Raw genomic sequence first — 27,878 nt, forward strand, 5'->3', positions numbered from 1 at the left:
ACTAATCAATGTAAAATCTGCATGTAGTATAATATAACTTCGCCTGCTCCAGTGGAATTGTGGGAAACTAACATTCAAATAACTGTGAAAATGTTCCCCAATTTAACATTAACTCTGGAAATATACATCAGCACAGCAACACCATTTAAATTCCCCTTACACCATTAACAAAAAAATCTTAAGGGAAATAGTAAACAATAGGCATGTAAAACACTTTGCTTTCTACTTTCTGCCCTGCCACAGTTCTAGCATGTACACACTGACATCAGGATAGCTGCACCCTTACATAAATTCATTAAAATAGCATACATCAGTAACTGTAACATCATAGATAAAAGAACTGTGCACTTGATTAATCTTAATAGAAAATTAAAGTCTGTCATAACAATCATTGGTATAACAAACCACTGTTGTCAATATATGGGTATCTGGTCATTCTGATCAATGGATAAAATAAATCTGATTCAGAAACCTTCTGCTCTTGTAGTTATGTAAATACCAATGTTCATTAGTAGGTTCTGTAAAAAAATCTGGTAGCTGCTGATGCTGGGCACCGACTCATACCTCTAACTGTCCCCAAATTAGACTCATATTGTAGGTCTATCTAGGTTTCTTTTCTTAATCACAATTCCTCCTAAAACTGGTGACTATGGCGAAAAGGTGGTGAATTGCACAATACATAATGACAGTAATTAAAGTTATACACTTCTTTTAATTCAGAAAATTTATATTAATTTGTGGGATCTTAGTCTGTGACTGTCTCAAATTAATATAAATATATACACATATATATATATATATATATATATATATATATATATATATATAAATAATATAGTGTATATGCATATATATATATATATATATATATATGTATGTGTGTATATATATATATATATATATATATATATATATATATATATATATACACATACATATACATAAATAGTAGAAGTAAATGTTTCCATCTTGCTCACCAGTGAAAAAAATGTTAGCAGATTATTGCATTGAAAGGTCATGGTGCAGGAAATTGGGGCATAATCTTAATTCACAAATAGCCAATAAATAAAATAAAGGCATTCTTCTTTGGTAGAAATGAGCAGAGTAGTCTTTTACTGATTGTACCAAATCACCAGCTAGCAATTTTGTATGCATTAGCCTCTGCAACATTCAGGATGTATTATTTTGATGGAAATTTAGAAACTAGACTATAAAATGTCCTTGGAGAATTCTATCTCCTTGTAGCAGGTAAAAATCTGTGTTTTCTCAATTATAATTTCAGACTTGAACACTGCCAGTTTGCTTAATTCAGCTAAAATATACTTCACCAGAGAGGAGCTTGTAAAATTCTCCAGTAGACCCAAGATCCTGGAACTGTTACATTGGTTCCTGTCCCAAGTTGTCTTGAATGGAGGTGGGAGGATTCTTCCTGCCACCAAATTTTTCTACCATTCATGGTGGTTTATTACACCAGCAAATTTTGGTTCTGCAGCTCCTTTGGGCTTTTGAACACAACCAGTTTAATTTGCTGCTCCATTTGTGTCAAACAAATGGCCTTGGTGACCACTAGGATTGTTTGTACCATGACAATTAGGCCAGTGAGGTTTTCTTTCTAGTTAGCACTTTCTGTTATGTTAAATTATATCTGAGATAACCAACCATGTCAGAATAAAGGCATTCTTGATTATACATATCAGTTCGCTGATTAAGTAGAGAGTAAATTAAAGTTCATCTGCATTGGTGTGTGTGCATGTGAAGCACGCATTAGTAGTCACACTAGAGTTGAAGTTGCTGCATTCCTGTCCTAAGACATTAGATGTTGGATTTTGTGGCGGTTACTTGTACTTTTTATTAATGTTGCAATCTATAAACTTTAATGCTGGCATGTACGCTTGTAGAGGACAGTTAAAATATTTTCCATTCTACTCAATGACTTCCTAACTTGCAGCTGCTCTGTTATGACTGAGAGAGAATACGTGCCTCTTTTAGTTTGTAAAACCTGTATGAGCTGCACTTACCTTATTTTAATGCAACACCACACTTATGCAGAATTCTATGGTTATGTCAGTCAAGTACAGCTCTAATTATTATTAATTGACTGCAGTGTATTATTCTGTCTCAAAAATGTTTTAATTAATTCTTGATAGCCTTCAGTAAATGCACACTAATGCAAAACGTCATTCTAAAATTGTTCTGATTTCAGACCATTGTCCCCATCCATGCATTATTTTGGTTTTGTTTAAAATTTTTTTTGTGCCGAGAGGCTGAGGGATATGAATACTGGGAGCAACCAGCTCTTAAATTTCTTTGCATCGGGGAAACATTTGAAACACAAACTCACTAACATCCACCTTACAAACAGCAAGATAATATGCAATCCTACCTACCAATTATTCCTGGTTTTGCCTTAGTTTTTTGCCCTACCTCTGGGAAATGCTTGATTTTCTGTTAAATTATTGAGGATTTCAACAATTCAGTATATCTTATTGTTCAGAATGCATTCTGAAGCAAAATCTGCAAGTGAATTGGAGTAAAATATGCTTGAATCTGAATCCTTATACCCCTCCTCCGACATTATCTACATGTTGATCATGAAATCAATGACCTCGGCAATTGTTCCTGCAGTCAGTAAGGAGTAGCAAATGGTCCTTCTTAAATAAGATGCTACCACCACAGACTGTTTTTTAATGTATTGTTGAAGCCTCTTAAAAGTGGGTGAGTGCACACTGCGAAAAATGGTGCAAGTATATAGCATTGTCATCATTACCCATTTCTCTTCATAACTGATAATTTGTATACAAATGTGTTTTTTTATTGTGTGAATGATGCAACAAGCTTTGGGATGTGCTGCCATGTTACTGGCCTGGAGTGGCCTGTAATGGAGTCAGTATACTCCTCTGGTGCTTATGAGGCAGAATTTGGTGGTGTTGTACTGCAGCAGCATCTATAACTGAATGGGCAGAAATAACATGATACCTCTAAACTGTTTGGTATTGGATGTGTCACTGTGTGTGTGTAAGTGTAAAACACTATGTTTGTTGGAACACAACAGCTTCCAAAATACTTAATCGATTTTGTGCAAAACAAGTACTTTGCCTGATATCACTGTGCACAGTTGTGTGAATTTTCTCCCTACTCTATTGTTTCATGACCATGGAGTTGATGTATAAGTTTGGGGTATGTGGGTGAAATGCGGCCCCAGCAAAAAAAAAAAGATTTATTTTAAAGTGCTCCATTAAACTTAGTGCAATGGGCTGAATTCACAATTATAGAAATGAACAGTTCTGATTAAAAAGAATATGCATGCAAATTTGTCATAGAAGACCAGTGTGTGTGAGTATGTGTGTGTGTGTGTGTGTGTGTGTGTGTGTGTGTGTGTGTGTGTGTGTGTGTGTGTATGTGTTTGTGTTTATGTGCTGTGATGGATCACAAGCAATGTATACATAACACCACAGTGGTCTCTATCCTGACAGTAGACCTCTGTAATCATATTGCAACTCTGTTCATAGAGGTAACACTGGTGTGTGTGTGTGTGTGTGTGTGTGTGTGTGTGTGTGTGTGTGTGTGTGTGTGTGTGTGTGTGTGTGTGTATATATATATATATATGTATATACATATATATATATATATATATATATATATATATATATATATATATATATATATATATATCAGAAGTATAGTTGACTCAGCCAGTGCCCTGTTCTGGTACCATGAACTAGTGCTCCACCCACTCAGCTCTTCAAGTGAAGAGCAAAAAAACAAAAACAAACAAAAAAAGCAGACATTTCTTCTAGCCAGATGGCCAAATGCATAACTTACTCTCTTCCTTCTGCCCAGCCATTCAAGTCCCATTTCTGTGCCTTGCCCCTCCTCTGATGTATTTAAACCCAAGCACCATAGTGCTGTGTATGAGGTCTAAACTGTAGCAACAGCTGCTACAGTTTATACCCTGTCTGCATTGAGTTCTGTGGCTCTCAGGTTTCAGTTAAAAAAAAAGAAAAGTTTTTTTTTAATCTTTTAAACTGTGGCAAACTGCTTGCTACAATGTAACATGCAGTTGCTATGGTTTAGACCACATGCACAGGCCACAGCATTCAGGTTTTACTGCAAATGTAACACTGGCTTTTAAAACCTGATATTGCATTAAAGAAAGATCTGGATTGGCTGATTGCACCCCCAACACTTTGGGACTGGTATGGCTGCCCCTCTCTCCCTGCTATGCTACTGGTGTGTATATTGTAGCTGTTTTATTCCTGAGGTGTAGTTGGCCTGTATAATTACAAAATATTAACTCCGTACTTGCCATATAGTATTATATGTATTTGTTTTTGAGTTATGAGTTAGCCTTTTCCATGCATTTCTGTGGACACGATTACTACACATTTTGTACACTGTTTTTGAATCTTATATAGAAATCCAAACGAAAGGGTCAGAAGGTCACACAGACAAACCTTTTAGTTAAAACTGCAAAAGACCCAGCCAAGTTAGTCTTCAATGTGCAATACCGTAAACATCCTCTAGTGGAGGCTGATAGGATACGTGCAGACAACCATACCAATGTTTCAACTACATGACTTCTGAATGCCCATAACTTTTTACTTTTTAAGTCTTTATGAGTACTTTCAGACAAGTAAAAAGTAAAAAGTCATGGGCATTCAGAAGCTATGTAGATGAAGTATTGGTATGAAACTAAGGTAACTTGCATATATGTCTTATAAACCTCCACCTCAGGAGGTTTAAGGTATTACACAGTGAAGACTTAAGCTTTCTAGTAACACACAGGATCCTTTTTACCATTTAGCCATAATGAAATTCTAATCCCGTTTGTAGCTTCTGTTGTCCTTCCTTATCACTCTTGGGATATCCTGCCCAAGACAGCTGAATATCTGGCCAGTGTACCAAAATGTTTTCACCTTCCAGTATGTCAGATGTATGTTCTATGTGCAAGACATAAGTTACAAATGTGACGAAATGTCAAAAGATTTTTAATACTCTTAACATATACTGGAAGAATCACGCAGCAAAAAAGGTAGGCCAAAAAAGAGTTTATTTAACATGCATGGAGATCTGCCACAAAAAGTTCTGTTGCTGGCAGTCTAATTTCTACACACTTTACATGGGTTTTTATACCCTCTTTCGTGCATACTCAGCAGCTGGTTACTAGACAAGGAATTTCAGTCAAGGCTATAAATTCACTCAGTGGAGCCTTAGATGGTAAAAAAGTCAGACACAAGATAAGTTGGTGCCTACATCAAGGTAACATCTATGCACTCCTCCTTGGTCAGAGGTCAGTCCCAAGATAGGCCTGTGCCTGGACCAAAGTAGCATCTGTGCATTCCTTTCTGGTCAGCAAATTCCTTACAAGAAAAACAACTCATTTTAGCTTATTTCTTTGCACGCAATGCAGTTTCACATTTTAACCCTTCCTATACAGGATACAAAGATGTTGAACACAAAGATTCTTACTACATTTCCCCTCACAACACTTTGTATCCCCAGTAATACATTTTATTCATACAGGTTTTAACACAGTTCATTTCCTGTATATTCAAAATAATAAGCTTTAGTTGCATTGGCAGACAATACACTCGATATTATCATTCGGATGCAAGGAATGCAGCAACAACCCAACAGTAGGAATATAATGGCACCAATACATACAGCAATTAAGACATTCATACGTACTGTTCCTCAATTCCCAAACCAATTTTGGAAAAAGTCAGTCAATGGATTCTGTCCTGGTTTTGTAAGTTCAGAAACTTGCTGTAGGATCTCCAGATGACTGTTAATGTCATATCAGTTGTCTGTAATGAACGGACAACACTTGCAAGTACCTCCTTTCACGCTAGGGTGAGTTCGAGCCATACGATTCTGCAACACTACAGTCCTTATTGCAGTTAACTCATCCGTCACCAATCCTAGCACAGAAAAAGTTGCATTGCTCAGAGTTTCTAACAGTTTTGACAGTTTTCTGAGCTCCCAAATAGATTTTACTGTCCCATAAGCTGGAAGAATACCAGCCCAAGAAATGACATCATCGCCCAAGTCCATGTGTGACAGTCCCTTGCTGCTACTGTGGGCCAAATCGTGATGATAGATTCAGGATGCATCAATGTTACCTACGGGATTAACAGGTTTATTCACAGCACGTACATTTCGTATTTTACCTTGGGGAAGAGTAAATGAATGTCTTATAGCTGGTGCCAAATAACCCAAAAAACAAACTGCCTGACCAATTCCTTGGTAACCATTTGTATGCTTTTTTTACCACAGACAAAATAACAGTCATTCACTTTAAGAGTGATATTTACTGGAATAGAATGATTTCCTTTGTCTTGTATCCCTTTAAACAAAGGATCATACACAGATAACATTTTTTTCAACAAAACTTGTGACATTAATAAGCCCTGTACTATTAATAAGCACTCTTATAGGCTTGAAACTTGTTGCACAGTGCCCATCTAATGTACAGTTATGAATTATGGTTACATTACATTGACTCCATCCAACCTTAATTTTTCCAGATCTCTGGAAACATACAGTTCCATTCTGACGACCCATGAGGGGTAGTGCTATTTTGTCCTTTAAGGCTACGTTTGAAGTTTCAAACAGTAAATTAGTCCATGTATCATTTGCCCCAAAGGGACTGTACCTAACATCAGGCCACCATGTACAGTAGGGATAGCTGTGCATATCCAACAATTTGAAACATTAAAAGACAAAGCATATGCATATTTAATAGCTTGGTACGTATTAAAGGGTGGATGCCAAGCTGTATTTTATCTCTCTTCACTTGGCTAGTTTCGTTTGAAAATAAAAACGGCCAAAACAGAAAAGTAACAATCACACTTATTAACAACAAAATTAGTTTGGAATGCTTTTGTGGGGAAAGACTAAATCCTTCCGGTATTTGCATTGCTACAATAGTCAGATATTCATACAAAACAAGATTACTACTAATTAGTGTTCCTCAGTTTCCTGGTTCCACTTTCAGGATCCTGTTGTTCTTCTGATCTGAAAAATAATAATTCGTTAAAGAAGTGTTAGTTTTTGTCAGCATTTTCCTCATGTAATCTGCTATCTCTTCACCCCCCTCACGTTCCGCAGGCAAAAGACCTTGCCACTGCGGGACGTAATAAGGTACACATTGACAGGAGTGCCAGAGGTAAGCAGTTTATCCAAGACTGATGTGTCTCGGCCATGAGTTTATGTAACTTGCCTTTGAGAATGCCAGTATAGCGTTCAACCAACCCTGCTGACTGTGGGTGGTAGGCTCAATGATATTTTAACTTGATCTGAAAAACGGCGGCCAGCTTTTGAATAACTTGGTTCACGAAATGTGTGCCATTATCAGAATAGATGCATGTAGGTAGCCCAAAATGAGAGATAATGTTATTTGTAAGAGCCTTGGCTACTGACAGTGCATCTGAGTGTGCTACCGGAAAAGCTTCTACCCATTTTGTAAAAGCATCAATAATGACTAACACAAATCACTTTTGTTGAACAGGAGTTAGTTCAATAAAATCCATACAGATTGTGTGAACTGGATACGGAGGCAGCGGAAAAGCTGCTGGGGTGATCCGCACCCACCACCATGGTATCGTGCACAAAGCAGGCACGACAAACAAAATCGTTTAGCATATGCTATAAAGCCCTTGGTCCAGAAAATTTGCTGGGTCATTTGAACCATAGCAGCAGGGCCCAGATGAGATGGGCCATGCGTCACTAATGAGGCATACCTAAAAGGTTTGTTGGCAAGACATACTTATCATTTGGACCTACAAAACTCCTTGCTTCTGAATAGCCCCATATTTAACCCATCGCTGTTTTTCCTGAACTGTACTAAGTTCCTGCATTACTTGCAAAGTTTGTAGATCAAATTTATCTGTAGGGTGAAGTTCTTTTTGTGTGGTCTCGAGTGCAAAAGTAGAGGTTAAGGCTACACTTTTTGCAGTTTTGTCAGCTAGTGCATTTGTAAGTGATACTGGATCCTTGGCATTTGTGTGCTGCGACTTACAGATGGCCAATCCCCGTGGCAGTTGGACAGCTTGTAAGAGGCTAAGGATTAAATCCTTGTGGGTTATTTCCTTTCCTGAGGCAGTAACCATTCCCCTATTTTTCCATTGCTGTGCAAAGACATGGACCGTGGAAAAAGCATACTGACTATCTGTGTAGATAGTAACTGCCTTATCCTTGGAAATGATACATGCTCTGGTCAAAGCAATCAATTCAGCCGCTTGTGCGGACAGATTCCTGGGGAGAGGTTTTGCCTCTAGTACCTTAGTCTCAGTTGTGACTGCATAACCCACTTGTGTAATACCTGCCTCATTCTTACGTGCTGACCCATCTACGAACAGGGTCCAATCTGAATTTGCCAAAGGCTGATCCTTAAGGTCTGGTCTTGGTAAGACATTAGAGTGTATTAAGTCTAAACATGCGTGAGGGGCACCGTCATCAGCTGTAGGTAACAGCGTGGCTGGATTAAGAGTGGTGCATCGCTCAATGGTCATGTGTGGTTGTGATAGTAATGTTGTCATGCAGGACAAGTGTCTGCTAGGAGAGAGAAAGGTAATTTTATCCTGTAGAAGTATTACCGCGACAGAGTGCGGTACCCGTAAAGTAAGGTCATGAAACAAAACTAGGGTTGCAGACGCCTGCACGGCCAGTGCAGCTGCGACTACTGCTTGTACACAGTGTGGCAACGATCGTGCCACTGTGTCCAGTTTACTGGAATAAAAAGCTAATGGCCTCAACTTATCCCCATAAATTTGCAAAAGAACCGATGTCATAAAGCCCTGCTTACAATCTACTGTCTGAACAAAAGGTTTTGTATAGTCAGGAAGCTAAGTGTTGCAGATCCTGCTATCAGTTGCTTTACCCTAGTAAATGCCTGTATTGCCTTATTTGTCCATTTCAGCGTCATGTGCTGCCATGGGAAGTGCAAAATAAGTTCTGAAAGTGGACTCACTTCCTCTGCATAATTGGGAATCCAACTACGACAAAAGTTAGTTATTCCTAAAAATGACATCATTTCTTTTTTTGTACTGGGCATTGGTGCCTGTAAAATAGCTTCTTTTCTACAGCTATCCAGTTGTCTACCAGCATTTGAAATGGTATAGCCTAGATATCGTACTTCAGCTTTACAAAATTGTAATTTAGATTTGTTTACCTTATGTCCCTCTTTTGCCAAGAAATGCAATAACCGAATAGTTTCGGACTCACAGACAGCCTCCGTGGGTGCAGCCAGTAAGATGTCGTCCACGTATAACAGTAGATGACAGCCATGCTCCGGTTGAAACTGTGCCAGGTTTGTTGACATTTCTTGCGAAAAGATTGTAGGGCTTTCACAATATCCCTGCGGCAGCCTTGTGTAGGTGTACCGCTTGCTCATGAACGTAAAAGCGAACCAAAACCTACTAGTTTCCTGTAGAGGGATGGAAAAAGATGCGTTACTGATATCAATGACAGAAAAATACTTATCTGTGGGAAGGATATCATTTAACAAAACAGATGGATCTGGGACCATAGGAGCCCTTGGTACTACAGCAGCATTCACAGCTTGCAGATCCTGTACCATTCTCCAGGTCCCATCCGGTTTCCTTACTGGGAACAAGGGTGTGTTACACGGTGAATCTGTGCATGGAATTAAAACCCCAGCTTGTAATAGAGCCGTGATCACTGGTAGAATGCCTTCTTCTGCCTTTTTACTTAGCGGATACTGACGCTTGTGAGGTCTAAAGTCGGATTTTGGAGTTATTTTAACCTGTCCTGCTGTTCTTATTAGCCCAATGTCATGTTGCCCGCGGGACCATAAGGAGTCTGGCACTGATTGTAACTTTAATTCTTCCTGTGGCGTTAGGAGATATAGTCAGAATGGCCCTTCCCCGGGTGGTGTTAGCCTGTCTTCACGGAGGTGCACTGTTGGTCTGGCCTGGGTGACCCAATTTAGTCTTTGTACCTGTACGCCTTTACATACCAACTGTTCTGGCGTCATTTTAGCCCATTCAGTAACTTTCCTCCCCACCAGATACCATGCCATTTGTTCTTCCCTTGTTACAGAGACATGTGCAATAGAATTATTGCGAAAAAGTAACTGCATATCTTTTGTAAGACTGCATGTAACTGCAGAATTTCCTGCTTTATCCCAATATAGGTTTTGTAACAAGATTTTTGTGACCTTGTGTTTAAAGAATTGCTCTTCATATTTGTCGTCTGGTCCTACATGCTTTCTGTAGTACATTGTACAATGTAGTTGTTTAGCTACCACTGGCGGTTGTGTGCCATATTTGCTTAAGGCTAAATTAGTTAACTCATTAACTACATTTTGTGGTCCAGTTTCGACAAGATCATTACTGTACCAGTAGTGTAAATCACCCTGCCCCACCTGCAACATAACATCTTGAATTTCTACTCGTTTGGCTAGAATCCCTGATGCAGTCGGCACAGCTGCTATGCCAAACACATGCATCAAATCTCTCCCTAATAAGTTTACAGGGCAAATTTTGGAAATAATGACTCGAAATCTGATAGTTTGGTTAGTTTCAGGGTCCGTAAACCATAAGGGTTTAGATAGTGGTTCTTTATAAATGCGGCCATTGGCTGCCTTGACTAATACATAGTCATCAGAAGTTACATCAGATGGCACTGCAGAGGTTTTTAGCAGGGTCCTGGAGGCCCCTGAATCACACAAAAATTCTACATCCTTCCCTTCCACTTGAAGTGTGATAATCGGTTGTGCCTCTAGCTGCATAGTTACAGCCAGCGCTGTTAAATTAATAACCTGATATTCGCCTTCGTCTGAAAAATCAGTCACTTCATTCTCCCATCCTGCACATTCCCTTTTACCTTCTTTATTCACATTCTCAAAATCATTCTCATTTTGTATTACTGACTCTTGCCAGTCGACCTCAGCATCTGGGTCCGGTTCGTCCGTGCTGCCATTATATAGTCATGCTGAACTATGATTTGGAGCAGCAGTGGATTTCCCGGGATTCAGGCAATTTCTTGCGAAATGCCCTTCTTACTGCATTTAAACATTCCCCCCTCTTTTGTCTGCCTTCGTAATCTTCAAAATGTCCTACATTCCTTCTCCCTCTGCCTCTACCCTGTCCCCTTCCTCTACCTCTGTTGGACGGAGCTTACATTAACATAAGTGTTTTATCCGCGCTCACCATAAAGGTTTGAGCCTGTTTTCTTTTCTTTTTCTCAAGATATTTATCTGCATGTAAAGGGATACGAGTGTGTGGACAGGGTATGTACCTTAGCTTCTTTTGTTTTTACTCTGATTTGTCTATACTATGGTTACGTAGCTCCAGAGTCTCCTCTGCTTGTTTTTTGTAAAACTATGGAGGGTATTTTTTCCTGCTTCTCTGCCTCCTGTAAGACTATGAAGGACACCTTTTCTTGATTTTCTGCTTTTTTTTTTTTTTTGATACTGGGGTGGACTAACCCTGTCTTTAGTGACATCAGAATACAAGGGTAGGGCCGTTGGTTTACGACAGACAATAGATGTTTCGTCATCTTCTTTGTGGACAAAAAATGCACCTTTTGCACTCGAGCCACTACTTCCCTTATTTGAAAATTGTTCCCTATGTCTCTTATTAGCTTCTTCTAACCATTTCTGTGCTTGAGGAAATCCTACCTTTTTTTGTTTTACCTTACCTCCTGTGTCCCTGCGCAGGTCTCTCACTAGATTTTGACATTCTGATTTATTCAAGGTACCACTAAACCCATAGTCTTTTTTCCATTTTTTCATATATTTTAAGTTTTTCGGATGTAATTTAAACATATATTCCTCATCCTCAGTCCTTTTATTTAAGCAGCCCTTCCTAACACAACAACTGCTTCCTGTTCCCATTTTTCTTATTTAAAAGAAAAACTGTTTCCTTTTCCTGAGATCTCTACCGGTCTTTTGTAAAATTTTAAACAAAAGAAATTCCTTTATGACTAGTCCCTTTTAAAAATGAAAAACTTTTACAAAAAAAAGCTTACCTTACTGCGGATCTTCCGCCCTCGTTCGTCACCGTCCCACGGATCGAATCTAAGAGTGACTGGCCTCTACTTACGACTTTTTTGTCGGAGGTCTTTCCATTCAAGGGAGCCCGAGATTCGTTCTCCCCTTCCTGTACAGGTTTTTCAGTCCCTCTTATGCGATTCGTACCGTGAAGAGGTGGCCCCACGTTCTTGGGCGCCAGAAATGTCAAAAGATTTTTAATACTCTTAACATATACTGGAAGAATCACGCAGCAAAAAAGGTAGGCCAAAAAAGAGTTTATTTAACATGCATGGAGATCTGCCACAAAAAGTTCTGTTGCTGGCAGTCTAATTTCTACACACTTTACATGGGTTTTTATACCCTCTTTCGTGCATACTCAGCAGCTGGTTACTAGACAAGGAATTTCAGTCAAGGCTATAAATTCACTCAGTGGAGCCTTAGATGGTAAAAAAGTCAGACACAAGATAAGTTGGTGCCTACATCAAGGTAACATCTATGCACTCCTCCTTGGTCAGAGGTCAGTCCCAAGATAGGCCTGTGCCTGGACCAAAGTAGCATCTGTGCATTCCTTTCTGGTCAGCAAATTCCTTACAAGAAAAACAACTCATTTTAGCTTATTTCTTTGCACGCAATGCAGTTTCACATTTTAACCCTTCCTATACAGGATACAAAGATGTTGAACACAAAGATTCTTACTACACATACTTGCACCTAATTCTCAGAACCTCTTTGTCACCAGTCCTAACTATATCTTTGAATTTGGTCTGCAAGGTGTTCACTGAGTTGGTTCAACTACCAAGCCTTCTACAAATAAATGCTCAATTGGGGTCTCTTCCTTCCTTTTTTTTTCTTCTTTTTACTTTAGTTTACATGTCTTTCAGGAACAGAAAATGTGAACATGGGATGCAGATTCCCCATAATGACAGACGGACAGAAAAAGTCCCTTTTTTGTCCCTAAGACACTATGTAGTCATTTTCCATTTATTTGGAGAAGCAGCGGTTGAAGCTTTTGACTCAGGGTGCCACCATGGCTAAATCCACCTGCCCCTATGTTCAACCACCACTTAAGAAGAAGGCCAAAAAGGTGCCTACTGATTCTGCTGCTGTCCAGCCTTCACCAAACATCTCCACTGGGTTGGATGAAGACTCCAATAACCATCTGGTGCTAATGTCAGCTCACTCTTCTACAACCCATTTGGAGGCTGATGGAGATGTCACTCTCACGTCCATAGAGGCTGTGCCTGTGTCTAGTGCAGATGTGGATGAGGAACCATGGCTGATTATTTTGGAGGAACACAGGCGGATTCCTCAAATACTTGTTAGGGAAGAAGTGTCTGGCACTCTCATTAAATCTAGGCAGGGTCTGAGAATCTTAGATTTTTTAAAGCTGATGTCCCTTTAAATAAGAAACAGAAGGCTACGTGTGTGGCTCCTGTGGCTAAGGATCCACACAAAGAATGTCAGGAGTTTACTCAGGTGCTTTTCACTGCTCTTATGACTCTTAGGTTCATAGGTAGATACTAGGCTATCTGCCCTAGGGCATTTATAAGCCTAGCCAGAGTGTATTTGGCTTCCGCCTCCCTATTAGATCTGTAAAGTAGGTCACAGAAGGTACCCTTTTAAGATTAGTTTACTGTGCCTCTGTCTAGCAGGGACACAGGAGAGATCCCAGGGGTGAATTTGTGATTTCCCATCCACGCGTCCAAATTTTGCTTGAAGAGGGTCAGCTAGTGGCTATATCTAACATGAATTGTGATTCTATTCCAGAGTGAGGGGAGCCTCTGGGAAATGAAACTGTCCCTCCAGCATGTCCTATTTATTTTTGTGCTGAGGTTTAGGTCCCTGGAGTGTGTAGCTCTAAGGGACTTGGATTTTTTGAGGTGGAGTATGTCCATTAATTCTGGGTTTGACATGGCTTTGTACATCAGGCATAGATCGCCTCTGAGTAGGCGGTAAGCAACTGAGTAGAGCTGGAGTTTCTTTAGTCGAGCTGCATAGGACATCTGTTTGTAGCCCATGATCCTCTTGGTGAGGTACTTTTGGGGTCTTTCCGGTTGCTGCAGGTGTCGGGTAAGGTACATCCCAAAACGGGCATTGTATTCAATTATGGGCCTGATGAGTGACAAGTAGAGGGGCACAATGACCTCTCTTGATCTAGATGCAAACCCTTTCGTGATAAGGTGGGCTATATAGAAGATCTTTCTAACCACTTTGGCAACGTGATTATCAAAGGAGAGATTACTATCTATGTTGGTCCCCAAATCTGTAATTACTTCTTCCGTACTTAATGGATTACCACCTATGTGGTAATTTGTGGGCACCTTGTTTTTCCCAAAGGGGATGATTATGCACTTTTTAGCATTTAGCTTGAGGCCGTGGCTCTAGCACCAAGCATCCGTATCTGTGAGACCCTTTTGGAGAATGCTTGTGTCAGCTGAAGATTCGATTATGGCCCCCAGTTTGCAGTCATCTGCAAACTTTGTCAGCCATAACCCCCCCCCCCCCGTGTTAGCCTCAAGCTCAGAGAAGTATATACCGAACAAGAGAGGTCCCAGAACTGAGCCCTGTGGGATGCCACTTGTAACTGGTTTGGATTCGGACATGGCACCTGCGATTCTGACCATGTGGGTTCTATCTCTGAGCCAGTTTGCAACCCATCTTGTGATACAGGGGTTGATATTTAAGCTGGTAAGCTTATTTATGATGCCCGAGTGGGGTATTGTGTCAAAGGCTTTTGTGAGGTCCAGGTAGGCTGTGTGGACTACCTTGCCCTCATCTATGGCTTTGGTAACTGTTTCAAAGAAATCAACTAGGTTTAAGAGGCAAGATCTGCCCTTAACAAAGCCGAATTGGGTAGGGTCCAGTGTCTGGAGGCACCCAATGTCTTTGTTTATGAGTTCCATGATAATATGCCCCATAGCTTTACAGACCAGACTAGTCAGGCTTATGGGGCGATAGTTTCCGGGGTCCGTTGTGGCACCACCTTTGTGGAGTGGGACCACTGTATCTGTACACCATTCTTTTGGTACATATCCTGTAGTAAGGCTAAGTTTGAACAGTGACTTAATGTGAGAGTTCAGTTCTTCTTGGAGCTCGTGTAAGACACAGCCTGGGATGCCGTCCGGTCCCATAGATGCTGTGTTTTTTGCTTTGGAGAGGGCAGTTTCACCTGTGCATCTGTGATGTCAGGGAGGTTACATTCAGTTGGGATAGGCGTTTGCTCCTTTGGGGGGGAAGGGGGGGAAGTTTGCGCTGAATCTGTCTGCCAGGATGTTGGCTATGTCTGTAGGTTTGGTATATTTTGTACCATTATGCAACAATTCAGAGCATATCTGGGAGTTTCCACCCATGTTCCTGACATAACTAAAGAAGGCCTTGTGATTATCTTTAGTGTCTAGGGCAATTTTTCTTTCGAAACTGACCTTTGATGATTTTATGAGGGATCGAAGTTTCTTGCTAATACTGATCAGAGATGCCTTCCCTTTTTGGGATTTTGCTCTGTCATGTAGTAGCTTCCTCCTTCTGTTGTATAGCTTATTTATGGCCGGGGTCCACCAGACCGGTCTCCTGTTTTTGGAGGAGTGAGTCTTGGTTTTATTTGGGATAGCGCAATCCATGCATTCCTGCAGGTGCTCATAGAATGCATTTGTAAAGGATTCTGCGGATTGGGTTGTATTATCCTCTGGCGCAGGGGCTTTGAAGGATTCCACCTCAGTCTTGAGAAGTGCAAAGTTGGCTTTTGAGAAATTCTTTACAGTGATTTCCTTGGCTGGAGGTGGGGACGGGATATGGATGTCCAGGGAAATTTGTTTATGGTCTGATCTTACCAATGAGGGGTTTACCTCTGGTGTGGAACATAGAGTCCCTATGTTGGTGATGACCAAGTCCAATATGTTGTTCCCTCTTGTGGGAGTGGTGACCAGTTGTTCCATTGTGTTAGAGTTTATAAATTCAAGGAACCATTGGGCGAGGGTGTTTGGGCTTGAGTAGTTTTCCCAGTCAATGTTTGGGTAGTTGAAGTCACCCAATAGCATAGTGTTTGGAGAGACCTTCATATTCTCCAGTGTTCTCAGGAATGCCAAGTGGGGTTCCTGTAATAGGGAGGGTGTTCTGTAGCAGGCTACAAACTGAAAGGCAGTTTTGCCCGCTGTTAGTTGCACATGGATGGTTTCCGATGCTTCGTGCAGTGCCACTAACCTGCGTCTTAAGACGCCACCCTCCCCAGGATCATCTGTTCCTGTTTCTGTTCCCTGGTCTGCCACTCTATCCAAACATCCTAAGGACTCTGATTCATATGAAGAAGAGTTAGACTCTGGTTAGGAGTCATTGGCTCACTCTTCTCAGATCCACTCTCCTCTTGCCCTGGTGACTGAAGAAGAGGATCCACTTTCTTATGACTCTCCTATGGTAGAATTGTCCTTTGGGGATATGGCTGATTGTATGATGGAACATTTTAAGTGGGACTTTTCCCAGGTTTCTGATGTTCAAAAAAGGTATTATGAGCTCTTGCAAATAGATTCTCTTCAGTCTTTGCAGTACCACCAGTGCTGGATGCCCTTTTAGATACTTTCAATGAAGCTTCTCAGGCTCTTGATTCTCAACCTCCTGCCTCTAAGAAACTGGATGGGCTCTATAAATGTATTGAAGTTCAAATGCTTTTGTATAAAAACCCCTTACTCTGATCCTGCTGTTATTTCTATAGCCATTGATAAACTATCCATACTGTTGTCTTCTTCTAGGCTTTTACCTTCCAATAAGAACAGCCATGCCATGGACAGGTACATTAAAACATTGTACACGTCTGCTACCTTGGCTTTCAGGGCTATTCATTACTAGACCTATATAACTAGGTATGTCCTAGCTGTTCTCTCCAAACTTAGGAGCATTCTGGCTGATATGTCTGATCTGGATGGCAAGACTTCTGCCATTTCCATTTTGAGCTTCTCAGGTGGTTTGCCATTCTATTAAATGTAGTTATGATGTTGCTGATGCCCCCTCTAGGGCAGCTGCATCTGGATCTGTAATGAGGAGGTATTCTTGGCTGCACCTTCAGGCTCTGCCTGAAGACATCAATGCTATATTATTAGATCCCCCCTTAGACAACCAGAATCTCTTTGGCACTGCTCATGCTGAATTGTTTAAGACCCTTCAGGATAAGGGTAAAGATATGCAGGATTTGAAACAAATCGTTATTAATCTTAGCTTTATCTTGTTCCTAAGTTAAATTATCTGTCTAAGCCTCTGTTTGTTTGTAGGCAGCCTAAGCAGCTTTCTAGGGATAATAGAGCTTCTAGGAGAGTTTTTCTGGACAAGTCTTCACATGGTTCTAAGGGTTAAAAGCCTCCTTTCTCTGAGAAATCTGCTTCCATTTGACATTCACTCTTACACCTTGGTCAGATTCCTCTGTTCCTCAGGTTGACACTTTCTTTTTCTGTTTGGCAATAGATAACAATGGGCACTTGGGTACTTTGCATTATCCAGAGTGGTTATTTTATGGTCTGGAAGTCCCTTCCAACATTCTCAGGCCTTCTGCAGCCTCCTCTTTGTCAGGTCCCACACTTTTCTTTGGTTCTTCAGGATCCGGTAGTACAGGGAACCATCCTGCTTGCCTCACCAGGGACAGGTTTTCATTCCAGGATGTTACTGGTTTTCTGGAAAGAGAGGTTGTAGAGGGTCATTCTAGCTCTGTCCTTTCTCAACACCATTCTCACGGTTCTCTCTTTCAGGATGTTCTCTCTTCAGATACTTTTCCACTGTTGCTTCCTCAAGCTTTTTTGGTTTCCCTGCATTTGAAGGATGCTTACCTCCATATTCTTATTCACCCTGTCTTCAGGAAGTTTTTGTTTCTCAGTTTCTTCCTCTCATTCTCAGTTCTCTGCTTTGACTTTTGATCTTTCTACATCTCTGAGTGTCTTTACAAAATATCTGGTCCCTGTTTTAGCCTTTTGCAGACTTCAGGGAATTTAAATATTCCATTACTTGGATGATCTTTTGATTCAAGTCCCCTCTCAGCAGCTCCAGCTTCAGGATCTGCACTTCACTGTGTTTCTTCTGCACAGTGTGGGGATCACACTCCATCTCAAAAAATCTGTGTTCACTCTCTTTCAAGACCATGTGTTCCTGGTTTGTGGGATTCAGACCTTTCCAATGATGGCTTGCCTCCTGTCTCCCAAGATCCTCTCTTTGACTATGTATTTTCAGTCCCTTCTACCTCTTTTAGTCATTCCTGAAAGGGAATTTCTCCAAGCTCTTGGTACTCAGCATCCACTATTGCCATGGTTTATAATTCTCAATTGTCCCTGATTTTCAGGGTTGTCCCTGATTTTGACTCAAATTTTAACCCCGCCCCTCTTAATCCCTCCTCAGAATTGGTGACCTTTGGAGAAAAGGTGGTCAATTATGCTTACTAAATAATGACAATAAATGAAGTTATACCCTTCTTTTATTTCAAAAATGAATATTAATTCAAATGTGCTTGTTCTAACAGTGTCTCAAGTTAATCGTACTAATATTTTGAAAGTGTATCTGATTGTCCCTGATTACTTCTGTATTTGTCCCTGATTTTGCCGAGATATGTCCTTGATCGGTTGAGAACTGCCTCCACATGAGGAAATTTCAATGGTATCTCAAGACTATTTGGCTTCAGCACCGCTATCCTCTGAAGTATTTGGTTCTTCTCTTGCCTTGTCTCTGCTGGCAGATTTACCAGATTTAAAACAATGCAATGGTCAATATTCCAGCAAATCCAGTGAGTCTGAAAAAGAAGCAAAATTAAAGTAAACACAAACCACTGGAATAACGAACAGTATAAACAACCGAGTAAAACTATTTAATCAATTTCACACAAGTTTAAAACTTTCACCAACTCCAGGCTTCTTCAGGCAAAATAACATAGTAAAGTTACTCAACAATATAAATAATTTAAAAGGTCAGATGGTAAACCATTGAGTCAAACAAATTAATTAAACTTAATTGAATATAATTAAAAATGTTTGTGCAATTCTCTTAGTAAAGGTTTTAAAGACACATAACATCGAGCCCTGCTGGTATATGTGCTTTTAAATGAAGTATCTGTAGCATGTACAATATTTCCTCCTCTTAAAGATGCACTTAAAACATTCAGTATTAAAAATTAAAAATTATGATGCGAGTCCTTTTCTAATTGATGTTTATACAAAGCATTTGTTACAACATGTCTATTAATCTCAGAAATATGATTTCCTATATTCTCCTTCAGTGTTTGGTTCATCTTATCAACATAATAGGACTGACAGTGATTGTACAAGGCTAAATGGAGCAGATTATTGGTATCACAGTTGCCATAACTATTCAATATATATTCAGTTCCATTCACAGGATGAGTAAAGCTTTTCTAAGTACATATAAACTTACAGAATACACACTTACCACACTTAAATGTACCCCTCTTCACTGTTCTCAAAGGGAAACTGTGAATGTGCTTATTCTTTATAACAAAGTAGTAATTTCAAATTACTATGTTGATACCCCAAACCAGGTCAAATGGGCAGAAATGAATCAAGCTCTGGGATGTCACATAAAATATGCCAATATTTAGTTATAACGGTTTTCATATTCACAGTATTTCTATTATGAGTGAAAGGACATTTCAATGTACTCCTGTTTTCTTTTCTCTTATTCATTGTTTGACCACTAACTGAAAATACAGTTTTCACGTGAGTCGAACGTTGTTGTTTAATGTTTTCATATATAGTATTCACATCATCTTCATTGTAACCTCTTTCAATAAAATCTGAAGATATTTGACTCAAAATATGAATCATACTATAATCTGAAGTGTGAAGTTTTGCTGTCAACATCTGACCCTTGACGATGTTATTAAACATAAAATTCGGGTGCATACTGGTTCTATGTAAGTTGACGATGTTATTAAACATGATCTTTCTTATCTTCCATGTTCCTTGAAATAGTAATATCAAGAAAATCTATTTTATTTGAAGAAACAGTCCTCTTAAATTTTAAGAAGAGTACGGTATGTGATAAATCAAAAAAATCATTAAACGTCTCTATGTTTCCATACCAAATCAAAAACAAATCATCGACGAAACGGCGGTAAAAAACAACTTGATTAGATATAAATGAATCATTTGTTAGTAAAATGAACCTATGCTCCCATATATACATTACATTACATTAGCCTAGCTATTTGCAACTGGAGTACCCTTTGACACTTCTCTCATCTGCTTATATATCTGTTCCTGAAATAAAAACACATTATTAGTGAGCACTAACATCAAAAGCTGACATAAAGTGTTTATATATGTTTGTGTATATTCTGTGAAGTCCAGCAATAATTCTCTCACTCGTTGAACCCCATATTCATTGGATATGACTGTAAGCAATGAGTCTATGTCCAATGTAACAAAAATCCAATCATTCAAATAATTTGTCTTTTTCCCTGAATCCAGATCTGCTTTTTCAGAATCCTATCCTTGTTCATGAACTGTATATGGATGCTTTTGATCAATATTGGGGAGCCTCCTCCAACAGCCTCAAAATCTATGATTTTTAGTCCCATCAACAACTGGCAGATCATATCAACATCAAGATGATGAGGGCTTTAAGTCTGGCTGTTCAGGCCTTTTACTCCCTTTGGATTCTGGGTCCTTTAAAGGTTTTTATAGACAATACCACATTCATGGGATATATCAGTAAACAAAGGGGCACAAAATCTTACTTTCTTTGCATGCTGACTGTTCAGGCTTGAGATTTTGCATCACTTGGCAAATGGTTCTTCAGGTAGTTTACATTCCTTCAGAGCATGATCTTGTGGCAGACTCATTGAGCAAGTCGAGCACAAATCCACACAAATGGATGCTTCACAAGGAGATGTTTCTGGACATTGTATATTGGTGGAATACTTCTGAAGTAGATCTTTTTGCCAACCCTCTTAACAAACACCTTCCCAATTTCTGTTCAAGAGTGCCAAGTCCTCTGGCTTGAGAAGTGGACACCATGTTCTTTTCTTGGAGGGAGTTGTTTCTGTCTACCTATCCTCCACTTCCTCTACTACCAAAAGTCCTGCACAAGATCATGTGTGACAGGCCCAGTATCTTACTGGTGACTCCATTTTTGCCCAGACAGCACTGGCTCCCCCTTCTGTTTCATCTGGCCAGGGCCAATCATCACAATTTACAAGTTGCCTCTATGCCTCTCTAATGCCTTAAGTAAACACTCAGGACAGTGTGGTTCTTTTAAGAAATTTGATTTTTTTTTTATTGACCATGTTAATGTAAGGGACACTGGGGGAGATCTAGATACATTAGTAGAGTACAAAGAATTATGTTGGCAGTTATGACAGAATGCCACAGATCCCCCTGCTTTGAATGATAATATTTTGATTATGAGTGTTTTGAAGATAAGAGCAAATGTCCTATAATCTTATTACATTTGCAGGTAGTGATTGCTTATACTTATGTCTTGATCGTTTTTAAGATTATTGTTGTTCTTATGAGGATAGTGCGACATTGCTTTTACTCGTTTATTTTTTAGGGTACGTGTTCCTTTAAGTCTGCATCCAAAGTGTTTTCATTCATGTGAAGGTTTTCTTGATTGTTTATTTTATACTTCAATTGGTATTTAAACTGTCCATGGATTCTGGACAAAAGTGCTTAGTTATTGCTGTTTGTATTGCTGTTTTGGGGTACGGAATAAAGTTAGGTGGTGCAGCAGTAGCGTTGTCGCCTCACAGCAAGAGGTTCTTCCATTCGATTCTAGGCTGGAGCACCTTCTGTGTGGAGTCTGCATGTCCTCCCCACGTTCGAGTGGCATTCGAAAGACATGCGTGAATGGGCGTGCCTTTGTTGAAGGTTGGGCGTCGGGCTGGCACCTCGGCACTGTAAAAATATACTGCCAATTATTAGCGGACCAGAGTTCCGCTGTGGCGACCCCTAACCGAGAAAAGCCGAAAGAAGAACAAACAAGAAGAGCAATTAAGTTAGTGTTATCATCCAGATTAGTATCATTTGAACTGTTTGTCATTGTATCAATCCTTCCTTTATGCCCAAGGTGGATAATGATTTGGCCTTGAATTAATCCATTCATCTTCCTTCACAAAATCTTAGTGAGAGGGCTCTTCACAACTTGGAATTACACAGAAAGCTCAGATATTACCTAGACAAGACAAAACATATCAGGAAATCAAGCAGCTTTTTGTTTCCTTTCATGCCAGGAAATTGGGTTTGGTGGTGTCTAAGCAAACCATCTTTTTCTGGATTTCTAAGGCCATACATTTTGCTATTTTTTTCATGGCAAACAACTTTCTTCTTCTTCTATTCATGCTCATTCTACAGGGTCAGTGGCCTCTTTTGGATATATATATATATATATATATATGTTTGTTTGTCTTTTTTGGCTTTTCCCGGTTAGGGGTCGCCACAGCGGAACTCCGGTCCGCTAATGATTGGCAGTAGATTTTTATGGTGCTGAGTTGCCAGCCTGATGCCCAACCTTCAGTGAACGCATGCCGATACACACATGTCTTTTGGAGGCCACTCGACCGCGGGGAGGACATGCAGAATCCACACAGAAGGCACTCCAGCCGAGAATCTAACTATATATGTATATCTATATATATGTATGTGTGTGTGTGTTTTATATATATATATATATATATATATATATATATATATATATATATATATATATATTGGTGATATGAAAACATCCAGTCTCTGTTGAAAACAAATGCCTGTCAGTAGCTTGATTTTTCACATGTTTAATACTTTCTTTCTGAATTTGTTTCAGCAGATCTTGGGCAGTCGATATTTTATACCACAGCGTGTTTGCTTCCATTTCTCAGTGACGATAGTCTTAGCACTTTGCCATACACGATGATCTCAACTCTGGCCACATTTCCTCCAATCCTCCATAAGGACATCATTGAATATCTCAGCACATCTTTTATACCAATGGCTATCTGTAAGTGTTTATTAGGAAAATGTATTACTTTTATCTTTTTATTTAATACTGTGTATCAGTTTCCATGCATATGTGCATATAAAACCTACCTTGAAACATATCTACATTGGCTCCATCAGGGGTCCAGGTATTGTATCTCTATATCCAGAGTCTCTAAAGGGTATATTTAGGGATAAAGCCCAGACTACATCCCATATAGCACATAGGATGGTGGGAATGAGCAACTTACATTGGCCAGGGGAGGGGGGGATACTGTTTATGGAGAGCTGACTGCTCCTAGACTGAGGGATATGATCTTGGTGGTTCCAAGCTGGTGATGGTAGCCCTCACAGGCATGTTTGTGGAGGTGTGCACACACACAGATGAAGGGATAGGATACTCCTGCAGTGATGAGGGGTCTAGCATCAACCAGCAGGGGGGTGAGGATAGGATAGGGCCAGTACAAACACTCCCTCATTGCCAGAATGCCAGTAAGGACAAAAGCCATTGCCATGGCTGCCATCTGTCGAGGCATCGTCCTGACTTGGAAATACCCAAGATGGGGAAATGAATGGTCTAGCCTGATGGGCGAAGGCTTTATTGTTGACAGGTCAGCTGGAACACTGGGAAAATCAAGAAAAATGTGTGAAATATGTGTGTGTTTGTATGTATATGTGTGTATTTACATCTGATAAGCATGTATTTGGGTGCATTGGAGAGCTGGCTATTTAGAATGTTGTCATTAAAAGGAGTCATCTCTTATCTCTGCAATAATGGACTTGTAATATATGATGCATTTTATCCACTGTAATCATAGTAAGTGGATACCAGACTCCCAGATGACCAATTAGGGTGCTGTTAGGACTAGAGATGTAACACATATCCTTATGTCAGACCATACTTGGCCATCTGAGTTAGTAATGGGGTGGCAGAGTGTGTCCTGTATGTTCCAGGTCATGTTCTTTTACTTTGGATAGATAGGGTGGCCAGAGCTGTAATATTGCAGTGTAGGTAGACACAGCTGTAAGACAGAAACAGTGAAGGGATCAAGGGAACCTACAGCAGAAAGACGATCAGGTAGAACCCCATATTTGTTTACTAATGATTGTCAGATCTCCTATGCATGTATTTATTCAGGATGGGTAGAGAAACTCATACAAAATCCCATAGAATGACTGATGAACGACCACAATGATTGCAATATTATACAATTTGGACCATGTGAAAACAAGAGGAAGATCTTATAGCTATGGATGAATTCATTAATTCTTTCGGTGATTTTAAGTGTTGTTCTGATAAATACAACAAGAAAGGGTGAACACGCAAACAACACTTGAAGACAGTGTAACCAGAATCATCTCTGTCACAAGCAAGAACTCAAGGTACATTCATATATATTCTAAACAGTTAATTTTTGTGAGGGTCATAGTGGCTGCAAGCTAAATGAATTTAATCAGACTTTCCTATCCAAGGCAGTCATCTCAAGCTCACCCTTTGATATTCTTGGGTGTTCTAGGACAAGGTGACAGATATATTCATTCAATGTGTCTGGAATGGATCTGCCTTGGGGCTACGCATCCAGAGGGTCATAACTGGGGCATCCCTTAGCTGACTACCCTCAACCCAGAAGAGCAATACTACTGAAAGATCCTTATGGATCACTAAACCCACCTATCCTGCAAAGGATCCTCTAGGTATCATAGAAAGTAAGCCCAGCTATCCTGCAAAGGAACCTCAATGTATTGTGGAGAGTGAGCCTTTCTATCCTGCAAAGGATTCTTAATGTATCATAGAAAGTGAGCCCAGGTATCCTGCAAAGAAACCACATTGTATTATAGAAAGTAACCTCAACTATCCTGCAAAGGATCCTCAATGTATTGTAGAATGTGAACCCACTTATCCTACAAAGGAACCTCAGTGTCATGTAGAAAGTGACCCCAATTGTTCTCTAAAGAATCCTCAGTGTATCATAGAAAGTTAGCCCAACTATTCTGTAAATAATCTTTAATTTATCATAGAAAGTTAGGTCAGCTATCCTGCAAAGGCATAAATGTATTGTAGAAAGTGAGCCCAACTATTTTGCAAAGGATCTTCAAAGTATCATGTAAAGTGAACCCAGCTATCCTTCAAAGGAACCTCAATTTATTGTAGAAAGTGAGTCCAATTAATCTGCAAAGAATCCTCAATATATTATAGAAAGTAAGCCCAGCTGTCCTCCAAAAGAACATCAAACCTCAATTTATTGTAGAAATTGAGCCCAGTTATATTGTAAAGGAATCTCAATGTATTGCAGAAAGAGAGACTAGCTATCCTGAAAAGGAATCTCAGTGTATTGTAGAAAGTGAACCCAGGTATCCTGCAAAGGAACCTCATTTCTGCTACTTTTATCTAGGACAGATGGGTAATATATATATATATATATATATATATATATATATATATATATATATATATATATATATATATATATATATATATATATATATGGGTCTACCTGACATGGTCGACAGGCCATATGATCGACACTCATTTGGTCGACAGTTCATTTGGTCGACAGGCAGATTTGCCCCCCTCCCCAATGTTGTGCGACCCTGGAGTTGATATATATAGTTAGGGGGGGTGTGGGGGGTGAGGCCCCCTTCATAACATGCCTGTCGACCAAATGAGTGTCGGTCATATGGCCTGTCGACCATGTCAGGTAGACCCATATATATATATATATATATATATATATATATATATATATATATATGTATATAAACTGAGAGCAAGTGTTTTGGAATCAGGCCTAGGATCTTTAGTAGCCTAAAAGGCAAAGCAGAGTATCTAAATAGGAGACTATATTAAATGGAAAAAAATCGTTTTTTGAAATATATTTAGAGAGCTAAGGAAGCTTAGCCCTTTCAATTTTTTTGTAAGAAAATGTTGAGGCCTTTCAAGCTGGGATATATGTTTGGCAAGATACACAACAATCAGTGTTATATTCAGTGATCAACCTAATGAGAGAGAAATAAAGGGGGACCAAACTGTTTTGAATTTTAAGGATATAACTTTGATAATTAACCAGGCAATGAAAAATGATTTCTTTACTGTAACTGATACTTGGTAATCAAAGGACAGTTTATTGTAAAGGAAGTGTCCAGATCTTGTAATGACTGCATTGACTTTAAATAGGGGTTCATTTAGTGATAATCATTGTGAAAGACTTTTTTTCCCAAATGCAAGTGCATTACATTTTTTGCATCAATTATAAGTCATGATCAGAACACCAGGTGTTGACTCTATCTAGCCCTTGATGAAGAAGATGAATCAATAATGGCACCCTGTTTGCAGTCATCTGTAAATGTGGTCAACCACAAACTTTCGTTATTTGTCTTCAAATAACAGAAGTAGATGACAAAAATAACAGAGCCTTGCACAGAGCCCTGAGGGACTACACTAGTGACTAATCCATTAGATGACCAGGTAGCACGAATACATGCCCTTTGTGTATGAACAGAGGGCCAATTGGAAGTCCTAGTAATATAGGGTGTTAATATTTAAGTTGGTAAATTTTCAACAATGCTTGCATGGGGAATCATATTGAAAGCCTTAACAAGGACAAGATAATCAGCATGAACAAAATGTCCTCATCAGTGGCATCATACGCTCAAAAAGTCAACCAAATTAAGCATGCAAGACATAGTCTTCACAAAACTGTACTGCCTACAACAGAGTGTTTGTAAATTACTGATTCTGCTGTCAATGTGATGAACTAGGATCTGCTTTATAATTTTATACATAATACTAGTGAAGTTAATGGGATGATAATTTCCCAGGTCATGTACAACATCACCCTTATGTAGATGCACCACAACCACTGCTTCCCAGATCTCAGGCACATACCATGTGGAAAGACTATAGTTAAAAAGCTTAAGAAGAGGTTCACCAGTAATGTACTTTGTGCCAGTGCAAGGCTACCTGGTATATTTTCCCATCTCACACAGCTATTATTTTTAGTTTTGGTAATGGATTCCGGGCTCTGGTCCATAGTAATGACAGGAGGGACATAATTAAATGATTCAAGGGAGGGGAAATTTTAAACTAATTTGTCAGCCATGATATCTGCTATGGCTTTCATATCAACCCCATAGCACAAAATAAACTAAAAACTACTCCAAAGCAGATTATAACCTCTTACAGGATGGTATAAGTAGCTTCACTGCACCTCCTCCCTCAGATGGAACTGGAAACTAGGCCGAGTTCTACACAAATGCTTTATACAAAGACCTGAACAATTGCATTGACTAGGCCATACCTGATAGGACCAAAACAAGCTCCTCAAGGAAGAGTAGACCTGCCTGGTGGAAAACTGCTATTAACAGGCTGTACAATAAGAGGAAGAAATTACTGTCTAAGAGTATGAGGGAGCAAGCCCCAAACTGGAAACACTCCCTTCTCAGCTTAAGCAAGCAAATAAGACTCCTCCAGAACTAACTATGAATCCAAATTAGTTTCCACAACTAAGAACAACCATAAGGCGTTCTTTAGTTACGTCTGTAACCTAAAAGGAAAGACTCAGATTTGTGCCGAACTGGTAGTTAATGATACCACATATACCAAGCCTGTGGACATTGCTAACCTGTTAGCTGACAGTCTCTGTGAAAACTTCACTCCCCTTTCCCTGCCATTCTTACCCCAAGACATCCCTATCATCTGTCCTCTACCCTGTCTCTCTAAAAAGCAGGTTATGAATGCCCTCTCTAAGGACAAAAACACAGTATCCATGGGACCTAATAACATCCCAGGCTGCTTCCTACATGGGCTCAGACAAGAATTAGCAATGTCATTGGGTACTCTTTTCAATCATACGCTAAGCACTGGCTATGTCCCAGATGAATGGAAAAAGGCTACCATTATCCTCTTGTACAAAGGTGGTGCTTCCACTGACCCCAGGAACTAT

At 39.7% G+C, this 27,878-nt stretch overlaps 1 protein-coding gene across 1 annotated transcript in view; it reads left to right on the forward strand.

Moving 5' to 3' along the window:
• Window positions 1–27,878, forward strand: part of UNC79 (unc-79 homolog, NALCN channel complex subunit) — a 1,772,232-nt gene that overhangs the window by 58,842 nt on the left and 1,685,512 nt on the right. The window contains exon 3 of the mRNA XM_044074575.1: window positions 22,787–22,957. Coding sequence (XP_043930510.1) covers window positions 22,787–22,957 — 171 coding nt within the window. The remainder of the gene's footprint in view (window positions 1–22,786; window positions 22,958–27,878) is intronic.

Source organism: Protopterus annectens, chromosome 6.part0, assembly GCF_019279795.1.
Source record: "Protopterus annectens isolate FY-2018-M chromosome 6.part0, PAN1.0, whole genome shotgun sequence".
Lineage (NCBI taxonomy): Eukaryota > Metazoa > Chordata > Ceratodontiformes > Protopteridae > Protopterus > Protopterus annectens.